Source organism: Sitophilus oryzae, unplaced genomic scaffold, assembly GCF_002938485.1.
Source record: "Sitophilus oryzae breed Bouriz unplaced genomic scaffold, Soryzae_2.0 scaffold_499_pilon_pilon, whole genome shotgun sequence".
NCBI classification, from domain to species: Eukaryota; Metazoa; Arthropoda; class Insecta; order Coleoptera; family Curculionidae; genus Sitophilus; species Sitophilus oryzae.
The window spans coordinates 2,595,118-2,616,470 of NW_022147083.1; the positions used below are offsets into that span (position 1 = coordinate 2,595,118).

Consider the following 21,353-nt stretch of genomic DNA (forward strand, 5'->3'; position numbering starts at 1 on the left):
ATATCAAGTTATACTTCAAAATTAACAATTACTACCTGATAAAAATTATTTAATAAGGTAGGTAAAACCAAAAATCTTCAAACTTTCTGTATGATTATATTTAATTTAAATAAAAAAAAATAAAAAATCAAATAAAAAAATAAATTAAAAAAAAATAAATAATATTTTTTTAGATACGATGTCCATTTTTTAATATAGTAACTCTGTGTACGCAGTATGCAATGCCACCTTTGGTTCAAAATGTAAAAAAATGAACCAAATGCATTTAGTAAATCTGCTCCTCAAATGTCCTATTGTATCTAATACAATATTTTTCTTACAGGTGTTGGTTACAATGCTATCAAAGATAAACTTCCACCATCGATAGAAGTAGCTTGTCATAATGGTCCAGACAGTGCAACATTATCAGGACCGAGAGAAGATATGGAAAAATATGTAGCTACCCTTCAAGAGCAGGGAACATTTGCCCGATTAGTAAACGTAGCTAATATAGCTTATCATAGTAGATACATTAAACCAGCCGCGCCATATTTGTTGAAATACCTTAAAGATGTAATTCCGAATGCTGTAAAACGATCGCCTAAATGGATATCAACATCTAATCTAGAAAAAGACTGGAATACTGAATTGGCGGAACATTCGTCGGCAGAGTATCACACCAATAACTTACTTAGCTCTGTCTACTTTGAAGAAGGTCTGAAGCACATACCTAAGGATGCTATATTAATTGAAATAGCACCTCACGGTCTTTTGCAAGCTATTCTAAAACGTTCACTTAAATCATGTATTAATATTCCTTTAACTCAAAGAGGATGTAAGAGCGGTGTTGAATTTCTTTTAACAGCGTATGGAAAGTAAGTAAAATGAAAGAATGATGTTACATTTTTTATCATGGTTTATGATTGTAGAATGTATTTAAATGGTATGGATATAGAAGTGTCAAACATATATCCTAAAAAAGACTATCCAGTGGGACGAGGTACACATTCATTGGCACCGATTTGTCACTGGAGTCATATAGAAACGTGGAGAACTGGATTTGAAGATACTCTTTATTCATCTTCTACTAGAAGCGATATCGAAGTCACTTTGAATAGTGAGGAGTTTAGAGAGTGCGTTGGTCATCAGATGAATAACAATATTATTTTACCTTCAAGTTTCTATCTTGTAAGTGTAGTATTCTTATATACAGTCTATCCTTTCTGTAGCTAAGGGGCATCCGTAAGGGTGGAAACAAAATTCTCTGTTAAAGAGAAATTCATGGGCGTGCTATAAATATTTTAAATAGCATTACTTTTTTATGCGAACATTTCAAAAATGTCCAGGTTTATTTTTTTTTCCACGTAAATGAGACATAATCTTTATAAAAATTAAAAAATTAAGAAGAAAAATAATAAAAAAATTAATAAAATCACGCAGCATTTTACCTATATCACTGTCCTCAAGCTGTTTAAAGTATTAAACGATCTTTCTCGTAAAACGTTAAACGATGCGTCTCGCCATAAAAATTGGACAAATTTGTAAGTAGCCAATGTGATGAGTCGGTGGAGTGTTTTGCGGTCAAGGATACTATAGAGATAAGGATAGTTCGATTCCTATATTCCTGCACTTTCAGTTTTTTTACGTTATCTAGGGACCGAGTTGAAGTTGGCGCTAAAGACTTTAGACAGTGACAGTTATTGCGTTTGACGGATGAGCGCACAGTGTGGTGGAAGATAAATTTAGCGGGACAAAACCGTTTGGTTAGAAATAAGCAAAAAAATGTGTACTGATAAGAATAAATAGTAGACATTCCAATTGATATAAAAATGCATGAATATTCTTTGTATTTCGATACATTTTTATCAACCAAATTTGGTCGTTTTCTGCTCAGCAAGGCAGAGATCATACGAAAACAAAATATTTAAAAGTGCTTATTTATTTCAAAGCCAAATTATGTTGAAGATTGCCAAAGGTATGTACTTTTCTACTGTAGTTAAATTATTTGTTAAAATCCTTCCTGCCTTTGTGCTGCATTGATATCTGCAGCACTTTCACTTTTTTCAAATATTGATATATTGAATGATGTAGATCTTTTGAGTTACCAATAGTTACCAACACAGGTAGTCACAGTCACAAGGGGTTCAAGCTTAACAGGTGAATGCCCAAAAGTTTCATTTCAATCGGATAGTATAAAAACGAAACAAAGACTCGTTAAAGGGTTAATTGAAGAGCATTCAAAAGAAGAATTGGGTTTTGCAAGTACTATGAGCTTTAGGGCTAGTGGGAGTAAGGATGCTGCTGTAATTGTTGAAACCTTAACTAATAAATTTAACCATATGGTTGCTATATATTAGACCATTTGCTACGTTCTTAGATTTTAAGGCCCAAACATTGCTCCTGAGATTTTGTCCCGCTAGAATAACCATCCACCGCACTGTGGAGCGCTGGTCCCTGCGTGACGTAAGCATCTACAGCGACTATGACAGCGGCGATTTGACGCGATCGAACCCTAGATGATATATACTTACGTGGATTATTAAATCACTATGGAAACTGTCCCAAACATATCAACGACTTCCATTTATCTTCTTTTTTTGTTGCACACGCGGTGCTTCTACTCTATCTATCCTTGTCGAGGACCTATCGCCCACGCGCCAAATTTGAACATTAATTTTAAAAATTTAATCTGTAAAATGCATATATTTGAACAATAATTGAATGTTACTGTCACAAAAATTAAATTATACAAAAAATAAATTAGCCACTCCGTACGAATATCAATATTCTTAGGAAATCTAACCAGAAAGTATCATGTGGTTAAATATATATAAAAGAACACCTGAATACTTTACTTTTTACTTGCCTGTGAAAAGATAATTCAGCGACATTTATATTATAATTTCCACACACCAAACACATTCTTGTCATTTTTACGAATATTTACCCAAAAATTAAAACCCAACGTATAAAAAATAGAAATATAATTGCACAAACTTAAAATTAACTTCTCACTGAACACACTTGCATCCTTGGCTATATAAAAGCGATCGATAAAAGAATAATTAATACAATGTTTAAAATAAAAAACGCAAAAAACAAGCGTCGTTACACAATGGAAATAACATTATGACATATGATCAACATATGATTATGACAAGATTATGACAATATGATGACAATGAAAAGTTGGTTTCCATAACAATGTATAATTTGTACTTTCTAAACCAGATAAAATTGATATTATTTTGGAAATACGTGCCACTTTTAATGCGCATGCGTAAAGTCAGGTCCTCGAGAAAGACAAACCTATTGAACGTTTCATAAGTGCAATAAAGAAGGTTTGAAAATGGCATGTCGAGATGTTGGGGACATATTTTTAAATGCTAAACTTATGGCGTTGATTTATCCACGTAAGTATATATGATCCAGGGATCGAACAGTCCTTTAGAATATAATACAGTCTTGATTGGTCTATACTGCCAGTTTCTTCTTCTTATCACACCCTCTCCTGCCGAAGGTTGGCAATCCAAATTGCAATTGTGGCTCTGGAAACTGCAGCCCGGAAGATTTCCGCAGACGAGCGTTCAAACCATCTCCTTAAACCTTTTAGCCATGAGTTCTGGCGTCTTTCTACTGGGATCTTTTCCCTTGCACTTTGCCCTCTATTATGAGGCGCAATATTTCGTATCTATCACCTCTCATCACATGACCCAAGTATTGCATTTTTCTTTCCTTGATAGTAATCAGTATCTCTTTTTGTTTCTGCATGCGCTGGAGTACTTCATCCTTGGTGATCCTTTGTACCCCTGAGATTCGCAGCATCCGTCTGTACACATACATTTCGAAGGCTTCTATTCTCTTTTCGGTCTGTGAACTGCCAGTTTAGAATAACCATATTTAGTGATATACAGTATATCACCGGATTGTCTTTACAACTTTTTATGATTAACATTTTGCGAAAAAAATCATTCTTCATAAAAAAATTTTGCTTGTTCTAAAATGTCTCGTTTATATTTTTTCGTAAATTTCAATTTCCATACAGTTTAAGAAAAAATTAAAAAAAGGAGAAAATATAATTGAATTTTAGTTTGATAGATCGTTATTTATACAATTTTAATTAACGTCATATTTTTTGCTATTTTAAAATGTTAAAGAAGCGAAAGATTTATTTAGTTCAATGCTAAGGAAAGGGTGATTTATAGTTACTGGAAAATGTGATAGATTAACAACAGCAAAAAATATGACGTTAATCAAAATTAAGAATCGTCTATCAAAGAATGAAATCGAAATGTTATTACCATAGAAACACCTTTGGATTTTTAGGACTTACTAAAGTTTAACCATAGCTTAACCATATTTTCATATTTTTAAAATATTGTGTAAAACGATATGGAGATTTGGAAAAGTATAAAGGGTATTAACCATTATAGAAGAAGCAAAATTTTTTATGAAGACATTTTCTTCTAAATATCAATAATAAAAAGTTCCTCCTCTTACTTCCTACATCCATATAACGTGGAATTGATATACAGGACATACTGTATATACATTCCACGAAAATTGCGGGATGAGATAATTTCTTAAACGTGATAAACAAATTTTTGGTAGTAAAGTTGTACGTTTTAAAAAACTTACATGCTCGTTTCATATTCTGTATAAAATATTTATAGAATAATTATATTAAAATACAAACTTTTTCAGAATACTGTGTACCAGATCATGTCAAATGTAATTGGAGGTCAGAAGCAAATATTATTTGAAAATCTGCATTTTAAGAAACCAATTACTATTCCTAAGATTGGTAAGTTGTTATATACAAAATTATTATTATCAAGTTTGTATCCAATTACCGGATGAGATTGTAGTTTTGACTTTAATATATTGATTTTTATTGAATTAGATGATTTACCAATTTTCGGCAAATCTGGGGCAAAAAAAATCTGGCAGATGTTGACATTCGCCAAATGTCATAATAATTCACCAAATTGTTTGCATACCTAATAATAATATTGAGAAATATTATTTCTTTCAAAGGTGAATATCGTCATGTAGCATTTTAACATAGCGTGCTGACAACTGTTACTTTTGGGTCGGTATTTACATGTGTGGAAGCAAATCGCATAGGGATCTTATTAAGTCGGAGTGAGAGAAATCCGACGAGATGCTTTTGCGGCGTTGCCACATTTCTCTGTTACGCCTTTCCCTATTAACTAAAGTGAAATCACGATCGCAAACCGCTTATTTTCAAAATACTTTTTTTCCGAAAAGATAACTAGATAAAATCATTAGATATGTTTCTGAGTATCTGAGTTTATAAGGATATTGTTATGGTGTTCATATTTTTTATAACGAGAAAACGTCAGTAATCGCGATAATTTAAAAACTCATTTTTTTAACACAAAACGCGCGATAACTCAAGAATCACTTCAGATATTGAATGTCTTTTTATTTTGAAGGTCGGATCTATTACAAGATGTTTAATTGAGAAAAATTCGATAGGCTTGTTTTTTTCATTCAGAAATTTTAAAAACCCCGTCCATTTACTTCTAGTGCACAGCAATTTTCAGTAATCGTGTAACTTTTTTATTTCTAAAGATTTTCACATACTGTGAAGAAAATATAGCAGAAATATTACGAAAGTTTTTGAAAAATAACTACAATCAATTATTTCTAATGGATTTCGAGATATCGGTTTTTGAATTCAGAGTTCTAATAGCGCGACCGCTGTCGAACACCAAACCAATTCCACTTATAACCTAACCAAAAGTGCAAGTGTTTCTAACTTGCACTTAAAAATTTACAAGCTGTAATGAAAATTACGACTCGATAAATAAACAAAAAAGTATCACGAGACGTAATTAAACCGTGACGCTGAACGAATGATATACACCCTTCTCTAGAATTTTAAGCACTGATTGGGTCGACCCATCGAGAAAGTAATATTTTTTTTATTATCCTTCTGTATAGTCGACCGCGATGAATCTGCTGTATCCCCTTCAACGTCTCTTAGCAATGCACACATATTCTCGGTTTATTTCATACGTTTGGCAACGTTTTTACTGTTCTCTCTTTGTTTAGTACATTATAAAATAGAAGATACGCGCGCCATACCTAAATCCGTCCTTTATGGCATGTGCGCATACGCATGCCGAGACATCCTAAAACGGCGGAAAGTAACGCCTAGCGATAGCAGTTCTGCAAGAGCACCTGTGGCTCCGTGCTTGAGGTCATTGCTTCGTAAGCGAATGGTCCGTGGTTCAAATCTCACACCGTACCAAAACTTTTTTATATTTTTTTTTATAAAAAAATATAAAAAACGCTTATAGCGTGATTTGATTGCATTGGTTTCACTTTTCACTCTTTTTGGTTGGATTGGTTCAGTTATTTGGCGGGTTGGTTAGCGTGGTTATTTGGAGGGTGTTAATTCATTGGTTAGTTGGTTATTTGGTGGTGTTGGTTGGTTTTTACCTAACGTGATTTTCTTTATTATTTGTTTGTAATTTGTCAGTTTGTATCATTGCTGCATGTGCGCACAGGGCCATAATCATAAAGAACAGAAATTAGTATGGCGCGCATATCTTCTTGTCATTATAAACGCATTGTACTCAGGTACTCTTCTTATATACGGAAATCTCTACCCAAAACTAACCTTTGCCAGCCGTTAGTATACCACTCATGCTATATGTTGAAATACGGTATTTCTCTTGAAGTGATTTGTCGCGCTCCAAAATAATCAAGGAACCGGTTACCGAAGAACGTAATTTTACTCGCCGCTCTTGCATCAACTCGAAGTCTAAGCGCTCTTCGGTTTAAATTTGTTAAATAATTGATGTTTTCAATTAAAGGAAAATTGAAAATAATTTATTTTTAATTTCAGGTTTGGTTTCTCTTCACGTATTAATAGAAAAGGGTTCTGGAGATTTTGAAATCACATCCAATGGCGAAATTATTGTAACGGGTAAAATTAGTTTTCCACAACCCACTGACAAATATATGGTTGAACCTGTTGAACTTGAAGTGTTAGAAAACTCTGTAGAACTTTCTAGTCAAGATTTCTACAGCGAATTGCAACACAGAGGATACAAATATGATGGAGCATTTAGGAACATTAAAAGCCTTACTCTTACTGAGGACGGTTCATCTGCTGTTGTTCAGTGGGATAACAGATGGATCATATTGTTAGATTCCATGATGCAACAACAATTTTTCAAGGTACATATTGAGCGACAACGAATTTGCTGCACAAACCGTTCATTATACTTATTAAAAATATATTTTCTTAAAAGCTTTTGAATATTAGAATATTGCTTTTTTGAACAATATATACAGCGTGTCTCAGAAATAAGTACGAGTATTTTAATTGGTAGTAAAGTTTGACCCTCTAAACACGCCCATAATATTTTTTGCGAAAAAAAATGTTGAAAATTTTAGATTTTTCTTGACATTTTCCGGAAAATGTTGAAAAACTTTTGAGGGCTACTGTTCATTCTCCGGAAATTCGTTTACGGTGCATCTTTGAATAAGAAGACTAAAGCCGGAGTCTCATGCATCCGAAATCCGATGGTACGACATCCGAAATTTGAAGTTATCGTGTGAAATAAAAAAAGCCTGTCACATACATCCGAAAGTTCGTTCCGAAATTTGACAGTTTTAACATTTTTCTGTTGCGCTGAATAGAGATTCATGTCATGTTTTATTGGAGAAACACTTATAAAAATAACTTCCTCGCCAAATATCCCGAAATTGCCCACTTCCCACTAAACTTGTTTTTAAAACAAATGTTTTCAAAAAAAGTGAGGTTAAAAAACACACGATATCGTACAAAAGTTAAACAAAATTTAACTTTATACGACGTCGGATGATTAGTTAAAATTATCGGATAAAAATTGTTGTCAAAATATTTCGACCAATAGGAGCACCGTCGGATCGTCGTGTCATCGGATTTCGGATGCATGAGACTCCGGCTTAAGGAAGGAGCATAATGCTATCCATGTATTCATGTATGGTGGGCATCCTTGACAGTTCTGTTTGACGATTCATTTGACACATTTGAATTTGATTTGAAATTTTGTGGATTTGTCAGTCTTTACGGAGCTTATTTTATGTTATTTATTATTTATTCTACTACTGATAGTTGTATAAAGGTAGTAAATCTAGATGGAAATTGTGGCAGAACTTAAATTAACAGTGACACTATCGCGATTTATCGAAAAAGACTCTAAAATAGTTGGTTGTGTAGCGTGCGGTAAAATCTCGGCAAAAACTGAGTGAAATAATGGAACAACTTTTCGCTAGTAAGTGACTATATAATATACTTACGTGTAGTAAACCGATCATTTATGAAATTCACTTAAATTAACTAAATTATATATTTTTCTTGCATTTTAGCTTTTATTTATTACTGTCAAAGATTAGATGTCAAAGAATTTAGATACGCTAATTTGACTTACCTGCTTCAGTAGCGTATCGGATGTTTGTGTTAATAAATACTTATTATAACTTATCTATTTTTATTAGAATTATATATTTTTATACAATTTTAATAACTACCAACATTTATTCACAACGTAAAATAAAACAACAAATTATTGAGTCTACCCCACGTCTACCCTACATCATAGTTTTACATTTTTTAAATAAAATTAGAACGACACTGATAAACCGGAATTTAAGTCGGCCATATTTGAGGCCCATCGCGGTGTACCTAAGATTTTTAATATGCTCCTTCCTTAGTCTTCTTATTCAAAGCGGTGCATAGAGAGAATCTCGGAGATAATGCAATGTTGTCACCTTCTACATTACCCATTCTGCATGTTTATAAATTCACAGTAATTTAAAGTTTCTACACAAAAAAATACGCAAATTAATTTTATTCATACTAATGTAGATTGCTATACTAATTCTAGAGAAATGCACAAAGTTTTAAATACTTTTTACTTACGTGAATATTACATTAATAAATCCATGCTCAGAAGAACGATAGCATGTGTTAGAAATGGAGGTCGTCAATTTGAACAATTATTATAATAGCGTGCAGTCAAGAATCAAAGTGTATTTAAGTGTAGTGTTGGTTAGGTTTATTTTGTGGAATGTAGGAAGTAATGCAACTGGCCCCGCAAAAAAGTAACGCACCTTTACAAAACGGATGATGTCGAATCTTGCAAGTAGTTTTTAAGTCTTTCTAGTCAATGTGGCGATAATGGACGCGAACAAGCTGAGTTACGGGTAATTGCCGATTTCTGGCGCGGCGGCGGCGGCTCTCAATATGTTTCTTTTTAATTTTTAAAGTTAAATAACTCCGTTATTTTCAATTTATTTTAAAAACGATAAAGAGAAAATATGTTTCTTTTGACCACTTCTACCAACCCTTAAAATACTTGCACTTATTTCTGGGACACCCTGTATAATTTGTGTAATTATTCGAAAATGTTTTCTAAATATTTTGGAGGAAGCATTTTTGAAAAAAATATTAGGAATTAATTATCTTATCTCCTGTAAAAAAAGGTTTACATAAGGTTTAATCTTTTTAAAAGAAAATCGGAAATAATTTGACAGAAACAGATTTTATTTAATGAAAATATACTTATATTGTTATCTCAGTATAATGTAATAGACATAATAAATAATTCCTACACAATGTTTAACAACTGAGTAGCAATTCGAAAGAAGCCCAGTAAATTGTAACGTAAATTTATTATGTAACGTTTTGATAGGTTGGAGAAAGATATCAAGAAGTTCACATTCCCAAATTTATTCAAAAGATTTGTATAGATCTGAACTTGGTACCTAGCAAACCTACTGATTTGGCTGTAAATTACGAATATTCCACCAAAGTTATTTCAGCCGTAGGTTTGCAAATCATTGGTATGAAAACCGCCCTTTTCGAAAAGGAGAGTGGAAATGGTTACATCGATTCTCTAGAATACGTTCCATTAAATAAAAATATCTCTTTAGTAAGTATAATAATTTTAATAATTTACAAGCAATAATTTTGATGCTATACAAGGAATCGAAAATTTAAGTAATTTATTCTATTCTATAAAGAACATTTTAGACTAGGTAATATAAGGGGCTCTACACACGATTTGATCTGCAGGCCAAATCGCACAGTTCAGATCTTAAAACCAAATCGACAGCGATTTTTTCACACTACACATTCAGATTTTATAAAAGATAAATTCATTAGTCCAATAACAATTTAGTACAGTTCTCGCTAAATCTATGGTTTGTACAGTTAAAAATATTCCTAGGAAGTTTTTGTTTAATTACCTTAGATAGACAGAGATACAAATAAATGCAGGTTTACCGGCAGTGGCGTAACTAGAAATTTTGGACTCCCTCGTAACTGTCGGTCATTGGGCCCATGTAGAATGTAGAATGGGTGAGAGGAATGTTAATCACTCCTACCTTAATTATCTATTGTGTCCCCCCTCCCTGAGTTATATATCATACAGTCTATAACCCATCATACATATTATTTTCCTTCGAAGGTATACACCCTTCCACGGTTGGAGTTTGGCCCCCATGCCCTTCACAGGAACTTCGAGGAACTTACCTCCGGCTGAGGTACCTGTGAGGTGGAGGCTGGTAGATATGTCTCCATTTTTTCCATCTCTTTAACATGGTCTCTCCTTAGACCTGATACCGCGGTGTTGTCCCGTATCTATAATAGAAGATATATTCCTCTTTCTCTATTGCCTCCTTAGATTTGAGGTCAATTCCTATTGTAAGGACCTGACCATGACCCTCCTCCCTCGAGTTGATGACTCACCAACTCGATGTTCTTACATTGGAGTTCTGAGCCTGGATAAGGCTCAGCAGGTAGGTGGTGTCTTTCCCTTGCTTCTTGGCAGAAAGACTGCGATGGTTGTTCCTTTAGGGATGTTTTCTTCTTTCATTGTAACCACTCCCGGCCCCTGCCAATTTTTAAGCTTAGGTGCCGTTTCCACCAACCAATCTGCCGATTCTTGAGCTTCACCGGGTCCACTTTTACAGAGCATCGCATGTAGAAGTAAGGGGTAAATACAATGGGGTGCTCACTGGTGTCCAGTAAAGGCTTGTCTTATATCTAGTGATGGGAAAAACCGATTAATTTCAATAATCGAGTACTCGAGTATCAAGCGATTGCAATAACCGAGTGATCACTCGAGCGAAATATCGCTCGTACTTAAAAATACGGTTTCTTGTCCGTCGCATGTTGTAAGTACTCGTTAACGCCAACCGCCAAGCAGTAAGCTGCGTGCGCAGGGCACATATTCTTTCGGTAATGAAATGAACGGCAAGTAGTAAGCGGCGAGCGATTCGCTTGATCGCCTGATTTAGTTTATTTCGAAGCATTGTGGATGGGTTGATGTAGGTCGTAAAATTTTGTCCCTCAGATACGCAACGGATAAATATACCGGGTGCGTCTCAAAAATGGCTCACCCCTAAAACTTTTTTAGTTTTTTAGATAAAAAAACGAGATTTGGTATGTTATAGTATATGACATAAATTAGGATTGATTGACATATTCAATTGTTTTTCCATTTCTGCAACTTTTGATTTTTAAATCGCACCCTCGGTATTTTTTTACTTTATTCGGTAGAAAATGACACTCTAAATAGAATGACATATCACATGTCAACTTTTGACATTTTCGCATATGGTTTATTTGAAATTGTAACATGCGGTTCATAACGACAATTTGACTCGAAGTACTAAGTGTGTGGTATCAAATTATTCGTAAAAAAATCTTTTTTGAAATATGCTAATGAGCCACCCTCGTTCCATTTGAAAAAAAAAATGAGATATGATCAAAAATACGATTTGGGCATCTTTTAACCGGCCACGGCAAGACACTAAAAACATTAGACGATCAAATCTATTTTTTCAAGGCTCCTTGATTAAAAATTAGTGTTTTTAACACAGCCATGGCGCTCTAGATTGAAATTTAAAATACAATTTGTTTTTAAGCGAATATGCCAAAAGTTGACATATGATACGTCATTCTATTTAGAATGTCATTTTCTATCGAATAAAGTAAAAAAATAAGGAGAGTACCATTTAAAAATCAAAAATTGTAGTCATTTCCGGTGAAACAGGAAGTGACAGAAAACAATTGAATACGTCAATCAATCCTAATTTATGTCATATACTAACATACCAAATCTCATTTTTTTTATCTAAAAAAATAAAAAAGTAATAGGGGTGAGCCACTATTGAGACGCACCCGGTATATACGGTGTCGTATAAATTTGCTACCTGCAATGTATGTAGAAAATTCGCTCGGCTTTTTATCGAGTATGTCACATTAAAATCGGATTTCAATTTATTTCATTCTAGGATCGCTTGCGTTCGTCGCTTGGTACTCGTCACTTGCATTGCTCGTTCATAATCGAGCGATGTCGGTTATTTCGATAATCGAGTACTCGAGCGAAAATTCGCTCGAGTACTCCTATCACTACTTATATCTAGCCACGCATCCTTTTGACCTGATCCCGCCATCGTAGAATGAAAGAAGAAAAAAGAAATAGAAGAAAAAAATTATATATATATATATATATATATATATATATATATATATATATATATATATATATATATATATATATATATATATATATATATATATATATATATATATATATATATATATATATATATATATATATATATATATATATATATATATATATATATATATATATATATATATATATATATATATATATATATATATATATATATATATATTTCTCTATATTGATTCTCCCTTCACTACCACGAGAAAGCAAATAATCTAGCTAGAATAGGAGCGAATACAACCCCTATATGGACCAGAACCGTTCTGCTTGCCAAGTGGAAACTAAATAAAAGTGGAACTCAAGAACTTGGAAGACTCCATCCGTAACCTGGAATGGGAATCCAGCAACGGTCTAAGACACTCGAAGAGCCTTCCGACCGAGAAAAGTTAAAGATTTTCCTTGATTTAAATAAGAACTATTTCGGATTGTCACGAGGTTTTTAACAGGACACTGTCTCCCCATTGAACACCTCAGTAGATTGAAGCTAAGAAACAACAGAGAATGCAGATTCTGTGGGGAGAATGGCGAAACACCAAAACACGTCATTACTGAGTGTGCCGAGACGACATCCATTCGTGTCATAAACTTTGGTACGACTGATATCGAGAACTACTATCGATATCGACTGAGATGGAGAACTACCCTCTGTAAAATTGTCTTAGACACTGGCTTTTTGCTGAATTTTGCATTCGAATACTTTTAGAACTGAACACATTTCGAATCTTTATGAATTCGAATACTTTTGAGAATCGAATACATTTCGAATTTTTTCATATTCGAATACTTTTGAGAAAAAGTATTGAAGAAAATTTATTATTTAAAAATATAGATATTTTATTATAATACGTAAAACAAATAATTTTAGGAATAGCAAATAGTGTGCTCGATAAGAAAAAAAAATTGTGTGCTCTATGTGCGCATATTTAAAATGAAACTTCTTACTAGTAGCTATTAAATTGTTATATGTATTAAGGATTTGAAGGACATGCTTGAAAAAGTGTAATATGAAATGTTGAAAAAATAATAAATTAATAAAATATTTTTACGCGTAAAAATAGTTTTATACGCGTAAAACAAAAAAAAAATAATAATAAAATCGTTTTTACTTCTAGCAAATAGTTTTTTACACGTAATAGTTTGATTCGCTTTCATAAAATTTGTATTAAAATATCAATATTTTTGATAAACACGTGAACTGCTCACAAATACACCTCGCGTCACTATGTTTTTCTAAGCCGTAGCAGGCCGTAGGCTGTCCTTACCAAAGACATCTAAATAAAGGGAGGCAAAACAATTTACATTTTATCGTTATTTTAATTATATTAAATTAAAAAATATTTTATTTAATTATTATTATTTCTTTTATGTCTTTGGTCCTTACCACAATATAGGTAGGTGAATTATTAATATATTCCAGATTTAATTAGCATAGTCTAGAATATAGTAAAATATTCTTTTATTATACAGGGTGTTTCAAAACAAATGCGAAAAACTTTAGAGGGTGATTCCTTGTTCAAAATAAAGTGTAGTTTGCTTTATAAACGTTGTGTTAAAAGTGAACCATTAGGGAGATATCGCTGTACAAAGATGGCGGAAAAATAATGTTTTTATTTTTTATCTTGAAAACGAAAAGAGATAGACTAATGAAATTTTATGGAAGCATTACTGTTATGAAAACACACTTTCTGGTAATTTTTTCACTTTTTTAAAATGAGTGGAAGGGGTTGAAATAAACTACCCCTATCATTCTTGTTAACGAAATTTAAAGAAAAATCTTATCAAATACATGCAAAAAAATTAATTTGGATAGTTAAGTTTGTTTAGAAACTTTTTTATCTCTTGTATTTTTTTGATAAAACTCACCGATTTGAAATTAAAAAATAAAATGTAAAGCATTACATGCCAGGACAAAAAACATTTTCTGATAAAGAATCTAGTGGGCTGCTGTAATTTTTTTAGGAAAAAATCTAGTCGACCGCTGTTACTTTTTAGGATGTTCCTAATATTATTTTATTTGACATTACTCTACTGCATAATACTAGATAATACGTTATTATCTAGATGATTATTATTATCGTTATTATCACTAGATTCTTAATCTAAGTCTAAGTTTATTAGTCTATCTCTTTTCGTTTTCAAGATAAAAAATAAAAACATTATTTTTCAGCCATCTTTGTACCGCGATATCTCCCTAATGGTTGACTTTTGACCCAACGTTTATGAAGCAAACTACCCTTTATTTTAAACAAGGAATCACCCTCTGAAGTTTTTCGCATTTCTTTTGAAACACCCTGTACAAAATACAATAACAAATAAAATTTCTAATAAAATTAAATACTATACTTAATCTATTTTCATCTAGAATATAGAGGCAGGTATTTACGTGGCCCTACAATTACTATTGGCAAACTTCTCACAAGAATATTTGACAGATGTTGTAATAACGGAGATTGAAGCTGAAGAGTCTCTTTTGAAATATATCAATAATGCCCTGACTCAATATCCTCAATTATCGGTAAGTAAACGAGTATTCTCACTTTAAAATAAATTTGAGATGTATATGCTATTCAATAAGATACATAATAATATATAAATGAAAATTAAACTTCAGATACCGAAATACATAATATCAGTTAATTATTATTATTTTTATTTTACATAATACTATTTAATACAATTTCCAAATATCTATACATAATTAAAAGTAAGATCAAAACATTACAGTTTATTACTAAGCATTTGCGTCTTCAGAAAATGAAATTAATGTAATAGTATATTCCATATTTTATTTTTAGTCATCAGTAACGAGCCTTAAGGATATAAGTCAAATAGCTAATAAACAGGAGAATCCAACATTGATTGTTTTCAACGATTACATAAATGATAAACTTGTAGAACTTTTGGTGGAATCAAACTTTTTCCTCTTAATTAAATCAAATAAGGAAATAATTTCGTATCCAAAAGTTGTATCTATTTTTGATTTTTCATACAACGGTGAAAATTATGCAGTGGTAAGAAAGGTAAGTAAAGAAATGCAGAACAATATTTTACAATTTTTGTTATGAACTACTCAAAACAATTATCGCATATTTTCTAAAAAAATATTAATTTGAAAAACAAGACACTTTGAATTCCCTGACTTACAGTTTTAAATAGTTTGGATACTGTGAAGGAGGAAATTCGAAACAATAAGCCTACGCGTTGACCTGTAATTTTTAGTTGGCCGACTATTTAGTTGCAAAAGTGAAAACAATACATACTTATGGAGCCGACTGGCCGACTGTTTGCGTGTGAGCGCGGCTCCATTGGAATATATTGGTTATAAATATGCAACTAAATAGTCGGTCGATTAAAAATTGCCTGTCAGCGTATAGCCTAAGGCTACGCAATGCAATCAAATGTTGGGCCGATCGGCTCTATAAAAATGAATTGTTTTCACTTTTGTAACTAAATAGTCGGCCTACTAAAAATTACCTGTCAGTGCGTACTAGGGTGGGTCGAAAAACCCATTTTTTATTATTGCTGGAGGGATAGTGATAAAAACTTGTCTTACCGGATTAGAAATCTATGTTCAAAAGATGGGCAACATCGAATAAAATTTAGCCGCCCCCCTCACCCCCAAAAGATTTTTTTTTAGTTATAAAAAAAACTTTCGGGGTAGTTATTAAAATTTCAAATTATTATTATGGAACACTGAAAGAAAACTGAACGTTGTATTTTGAATTTTAACCGCGCCCCTTATCGAAAAACTTTAATCGTCCTATAGTGGTAAATAGCCTTTTTATAGTGGTTCGCCTTTTCTTTCAATTCTACTCCAATAACTTTTATATTTTATAATAATAATTCAAATTGCCTTGCCCGATAACAATAGACAATAAAATATGAAGGTTGATATGAGTTGCCTCTTGGACACTTGTTGCAGCACTTGGATGGCCATACAAAAGGACCGTATAGCTTTTCTGGACCAATTGGTACGTTACTAAGTGACGGTGAACTGAAACCTGTTGTAAACTTTAAAATCGTTGATGCAGAACTACCTGAAATTGTCAAAAAGGATCTTAGCACTGATCAAAATTATTTATTACACATTTGTGAAGCTCGTGACGTTTATCTCGAGACTTTCCGGATTACATTAAAGCCATTGTGTATAAAGTTTTTGAGAACAATGCGTACTTTGCTTATCGTGAAAATTTATTGATTGCAATGATGACAAATGAGCGACAACACATAAGGCAGCTGGCTATCAAGAGAATCCTAAAAGTCAGGAAGGATAATTCAACTCCGTTGCAGAGTGTAAGAGTTTTTAGAACTCCTAAGCTAAATTTTAATGCCGACGACTATATAGACCTAATCTACTGGTCTGAAATGAATATTTCAGAGCCCCCCTTAACGATGGACTTGCTTGAAAACGAACACATGAAAATAATTCAAAGTGAAAAAGAATTTCAAGAGGATAAGCTATCATGTCACACGCAGGCTGTGGAAAGGACGGTCAAAATTATAACCGATGCATCTAAAACTGTCTGCGGTTAAGAATCACGTAACGGTTACATAAGAGCCAAACTTGAAGCCAAAAAACAGCTGCCCAGTTTTGAAAATAAGCAAGAGAAGCAGAAGATAAGCATAAGAAGTGATGGTGTACGGTGGGTGGTGTACGGCCACCTCCCCGTGGTGAGTTCTGCATTAATTTGGAACCTTGAGTTACTTTCCAAGTCGTCTAGAATTTTCAAAAGTCTAGGGTTCCAAATTACGCAAAGAACCGTTCTTTAATAACAATATGCTATATAGCCGCAGCTTTGCAGCCATTTACAGATCTTTGAGGTTAAAGGGGCGCAACTAGAATTGATCGTAGATCATCCAATTTTTCGAATTTTAGAACACCTAGTCATATTTATTTACTACCCTGAGCGTCTTTTATGTTTATAAAAAAAATGCCCCTTTTAAGGGGGAGGGGGGCGGCTAAATGTTGATTGACAATGTTCAGTTTTTTTGTACAGTTTTCTTAATATGCGAAACAAGTTTTTTCATTATCCTTACAAGAAAATAAAAAAAAAATTTTGGCGTTTTCGACCCACCCTAGTGCGTACTCTAATTATCCTAAAAAAACTCAGGAAGAGAGAGAAAGGCAGAAAAATCCATGCTTCATTTAGAAATATGTAATAATTACTTTTATTCAAATGTACGATAATTGTTTTGAGTAGTGTACAAAAGACATATTTCACTATACTACATAAGTAAACTTATAACTTATATGTATACCGGGGGCGGTCTCAAAAGTGGCTCCATTTTTTTTTATCGGATAAAACAAACCAGATTTGGTATGTTAGTATATCACATAAATTAGGGTTGATTGACCTATTCAATTATTTTCGGTCATTTTCTGTTTCACCGGAAATGACTACAACTTTTGATTTTTAAATGATACTCTTGGCATTTTTTACTTCATTTGATAGAAAATGACTAAATAGAATGGCATAACATATGTCAACTTTCGACATTTTCAATTAAGAAAAATAGCACTTTAAACTTGAATTTAGGGTGCCTTAGCCATAAATATAACGACAATTTGACTCGCGAAAAACTAAGTGTGTAGTATCAAATTATTCGTAAAAAATGCTTTTTCCAAATATGCTAATGAGCCACCCTTGGTCCATTTGAAAAAATTGAGTTATAATTAAAAATACGATTTTGGCATCTTTTAACCGTCCAGGACAAGACACGAAAAATATTATAGGCTTATACTTAAGCTTATACTTATACTTAAAGTATAATAAAAAAATGATGATAAATTAACGTAGTCTTCAAAACGTAATAATGTACTGGGTATTCAATTTAGTAGAAGAATTAAAAGCGGTAACACTCTAACTTACAACAACATTTATGTAACATTCCTAATTTTCAAAAAAATCTTATCACCTTCTCCTTAAACATCTAACCTACCATCGACCGCAAATCAACCTCTATATATTTTTTATTTTTGTAAATTGCGATTAATATACTTTAATTTTTAGTCTAACGATTCGGAAGTTATAGTAGTGGCTGTAAAAGATAATACATTAACATTCAAAGACTTTAAAACGGCCTCAGCTCCTTGGGTCTCAGAACTATACAGTGCTATACAATCTGCATTGATCAGCAATAAGAGAGTATTTTTGATATCATCTGTCGTTCCGGTCGAAGGTTTTAGCAATTTTGTTCGGATGTTAAGATCCCAACCGAAAATGGACTGTTTGAGAGTTCTGTTTAATTTAGATACAAATCTGAAATTAGACCAAAACAAAATTTTCAGGAAGGACTTGACATTGACCGTTATTAAAAATGGCATATTTACATCATATTTGCCAATATCAGTAAAATTCAAAGAAAATGCGAATTTACCAACTAACACTAGTAATCTGATTAAAGACAGCGACACTACTGTTGCGTATTTAGCACTAAACCGTAGTGACGAAACTCTGAATGTTATAAATGAGAGAGAAGAATTGGGAATACTGGATTATTCTGGAGTAAACAGTGAAAATAAGAACATTATGGGATTAGCAGCTTTTGATAAAGACAATAGCAAGTTAATAATGGATCCAATATTGAAATGGGAGATACCAAGTTATTACTCTCTTGAGGATGGTGCTACTATTCCATACGCGTATGCTGTGGTAAGTACAGAAATATCAAATAATGCTATCGATAATATTGAAAATATTTTCACTACTTATTTACATATTAAAATTGAAAAACTTTGTAGTCTCGCCAACAAAATTGGCGAGACTGCGAAGGGATTTAAATCGGGCTTGTTTACTTTGAATTAAAATATTAACGAAGGAGCACGCATTAGGCGCGTTTCTCACTATAACGTAAGTCGAGCCACCGCACCACGCCGGCCGCTCTGTCACATAAAACATGAAGGAAATGTAAATGGGAGATGGACGTTGCCACGACGCAACAGTGACGTTATGTCCCATCGTGTTCCATCTAAATTTCTTCATATATGCTTCTTCTTTAATCTTTTTATTCAAAACGTTTGATTTCCTTTAACATATATTATATTATATTTAATATTTTTTGGATTTATTTAATGCTGCGTTAAAAAAAATAATTAATAATAATTAAAAGCTATTAAAAATACACATTTATAGTAATAATTATCATAATATAGTAATCGCAAAACAATTTCCGATTTACGTTATCAACTTTGAGTGAAAAGCGATGGCGACAGCGCTGCCAGATTATGATGGATTTATGTACTACTTTATAGTAGAAGTATTTAAATTTAAGGTAGCAGCTACTCGCTACAAATTGAAATAAGGAGAAATAACTTTGAAAGCTTACCAATCAAACTTGCTTCTCTAACTGCTGTCAAGGATAAGGACCTTTATTGTCACGTTTTCGTTCAAAATAGTTTATGATGGCAGCTACAAGCTCTTTGCTTCGATTGTTTAAATGCTTCGGCATATTTTCAACACACAATTTCAAGAAATGCAATACAAAAACTCGAAAATTTAGTTCTTAAAAGAACTGTTTGTGTCTGAAAGTAGATATTTAAAAAAATACTATGAAAATCGGCAAAAAAACAGAATTACTCGCAAAGATTCAACAACCACACGACATTATACAAAATAATGACAAGTATGACAAAACGTATGATAGTTGTCAAATAATAAACGATAACGTTGCCGAACACGGCGCAATGTGACCAACACAGCGATAATAAAATTCGGTTTAAACTAATTTTTCCAAATTTAATCTAAATAAAATAGCAGTTACAATCATTTACTCTATAAAGTAAAATGAAGAGCTTCTCTGTATCTTAAATTATACAGCAAATTTAAAAAATTTTGTCAAAATTTCATTTAGTCAGGTTTATAGGCTTTAGTGTCAATTTCGCTATGATTGGAGACGTGCATCCGAAAATGTTTTGCGATTAGTTTATTTATATAATAATTAAGTAAAATGCATAAAATTGACATATCTTATTTATTTTTAAGTAGTAGTAATTACCAGAATAAAAATACATTAGTTCATTGCAAACGAATTTTTTAACCGATTAAATAGCTACTAGTAGCATATAACTATCTGTTTTGATTTTTTTGCCTGCTAACGATGGCACACTGCATATATTTTTTTAATCTTCTCTCTTAATTTTATAATAATTTCACTAAAATTCAAGTTCTAACTCAATGTCTTTTCTGATTTATATAATTTTTAATAAGAAATTATCTAAGTCACAGAAAAGCGCACCAAACTCGCCGAAATTCAAATTCGTTACGAGAAATGTCCAACAACATATATGTTAAACAAAAGTGACAAAATAGATATTTCATGACGTAGCTTCCGTCTTTCATACAGAATAAAAAAATAGTATTTGATTCTTTCTTTATTCTTCTTATTCTTGTGTTTTATTTTCTCTAACCAAAATTGATACCTAACTAATAATGAGCTGCCTTTACATTTGTAGGCTTCGTATATTCTTCATGTAAAAGGTCAACTTAAACATGGAGATACGGTATTGATTCATGCTGGATGTTCTCCTATTGGCATGGCAACGATCTCAGTGGCATTAGGATATGGTTGTAAAATATTTACTACTATATCTACAGATTATCAATATGAAGTCATTAGGAAACATTTCCCAAATGTAAGTTTTAATAATTATTTGTCTTACTAAGTCTTTACCTACAATATTAACTAAGTTAGTCCGAAAATTAATGGTACCTTCCAAATGTATGGTATGTCCAAAGCCTGCAATTATTTAAAGTTGAAGCTGCTAATCTTTATGTTATAACTTACGCATCTTATAAAACACAAAATACG

General features: G+C 32.4%; 1 protein-coding gene across 2 annotated transcripts in view; it reads left to right on the top strand.

Annotated features, from left to right (window-relative positions):
- Positions 1-21,353, top strand: part of LOC115886869 (fatty acid synthase-like) — a 75,158-nt gene that overhangs the window by 27,189 nt on the left and 26,616 nt on the right. For both annotated transcript variants that reach the window (XM_030906194.1, XM_030906193.1), the window contains 9 exons: positions 323-854; positions 909-1,167; positions 4,684-4,783; positions 6,860-7,194; positions 9,696-9,935; positions 14,908-15,060; positions 15,341-15,565; positions 18,557-19,198; positions 20,998-21,177. In XM_030906194.1, the coding sequence (XP_030762054.1) occupies positions 323-854; positions 909-1,167; positions 4,684-4,783; positions 6,860-7,194; positions 9,696-9,935; positions 14,908-15,060; positions 15,341-15,565; positions 18,557-19,198; positions 20,998-21,177 (2,666 nt within the window). The remainder of the gene's footprint in view (positions 1-322; positions 855-908; positions 1,168-4,683; positions 4,784-6,859; positions 7,195-9,695; positions 9,936-14,907; positions 15,061-15,340; positions 15,566-18,556; positions 19,199-20,997; positions 21,178-21,353) is intronic.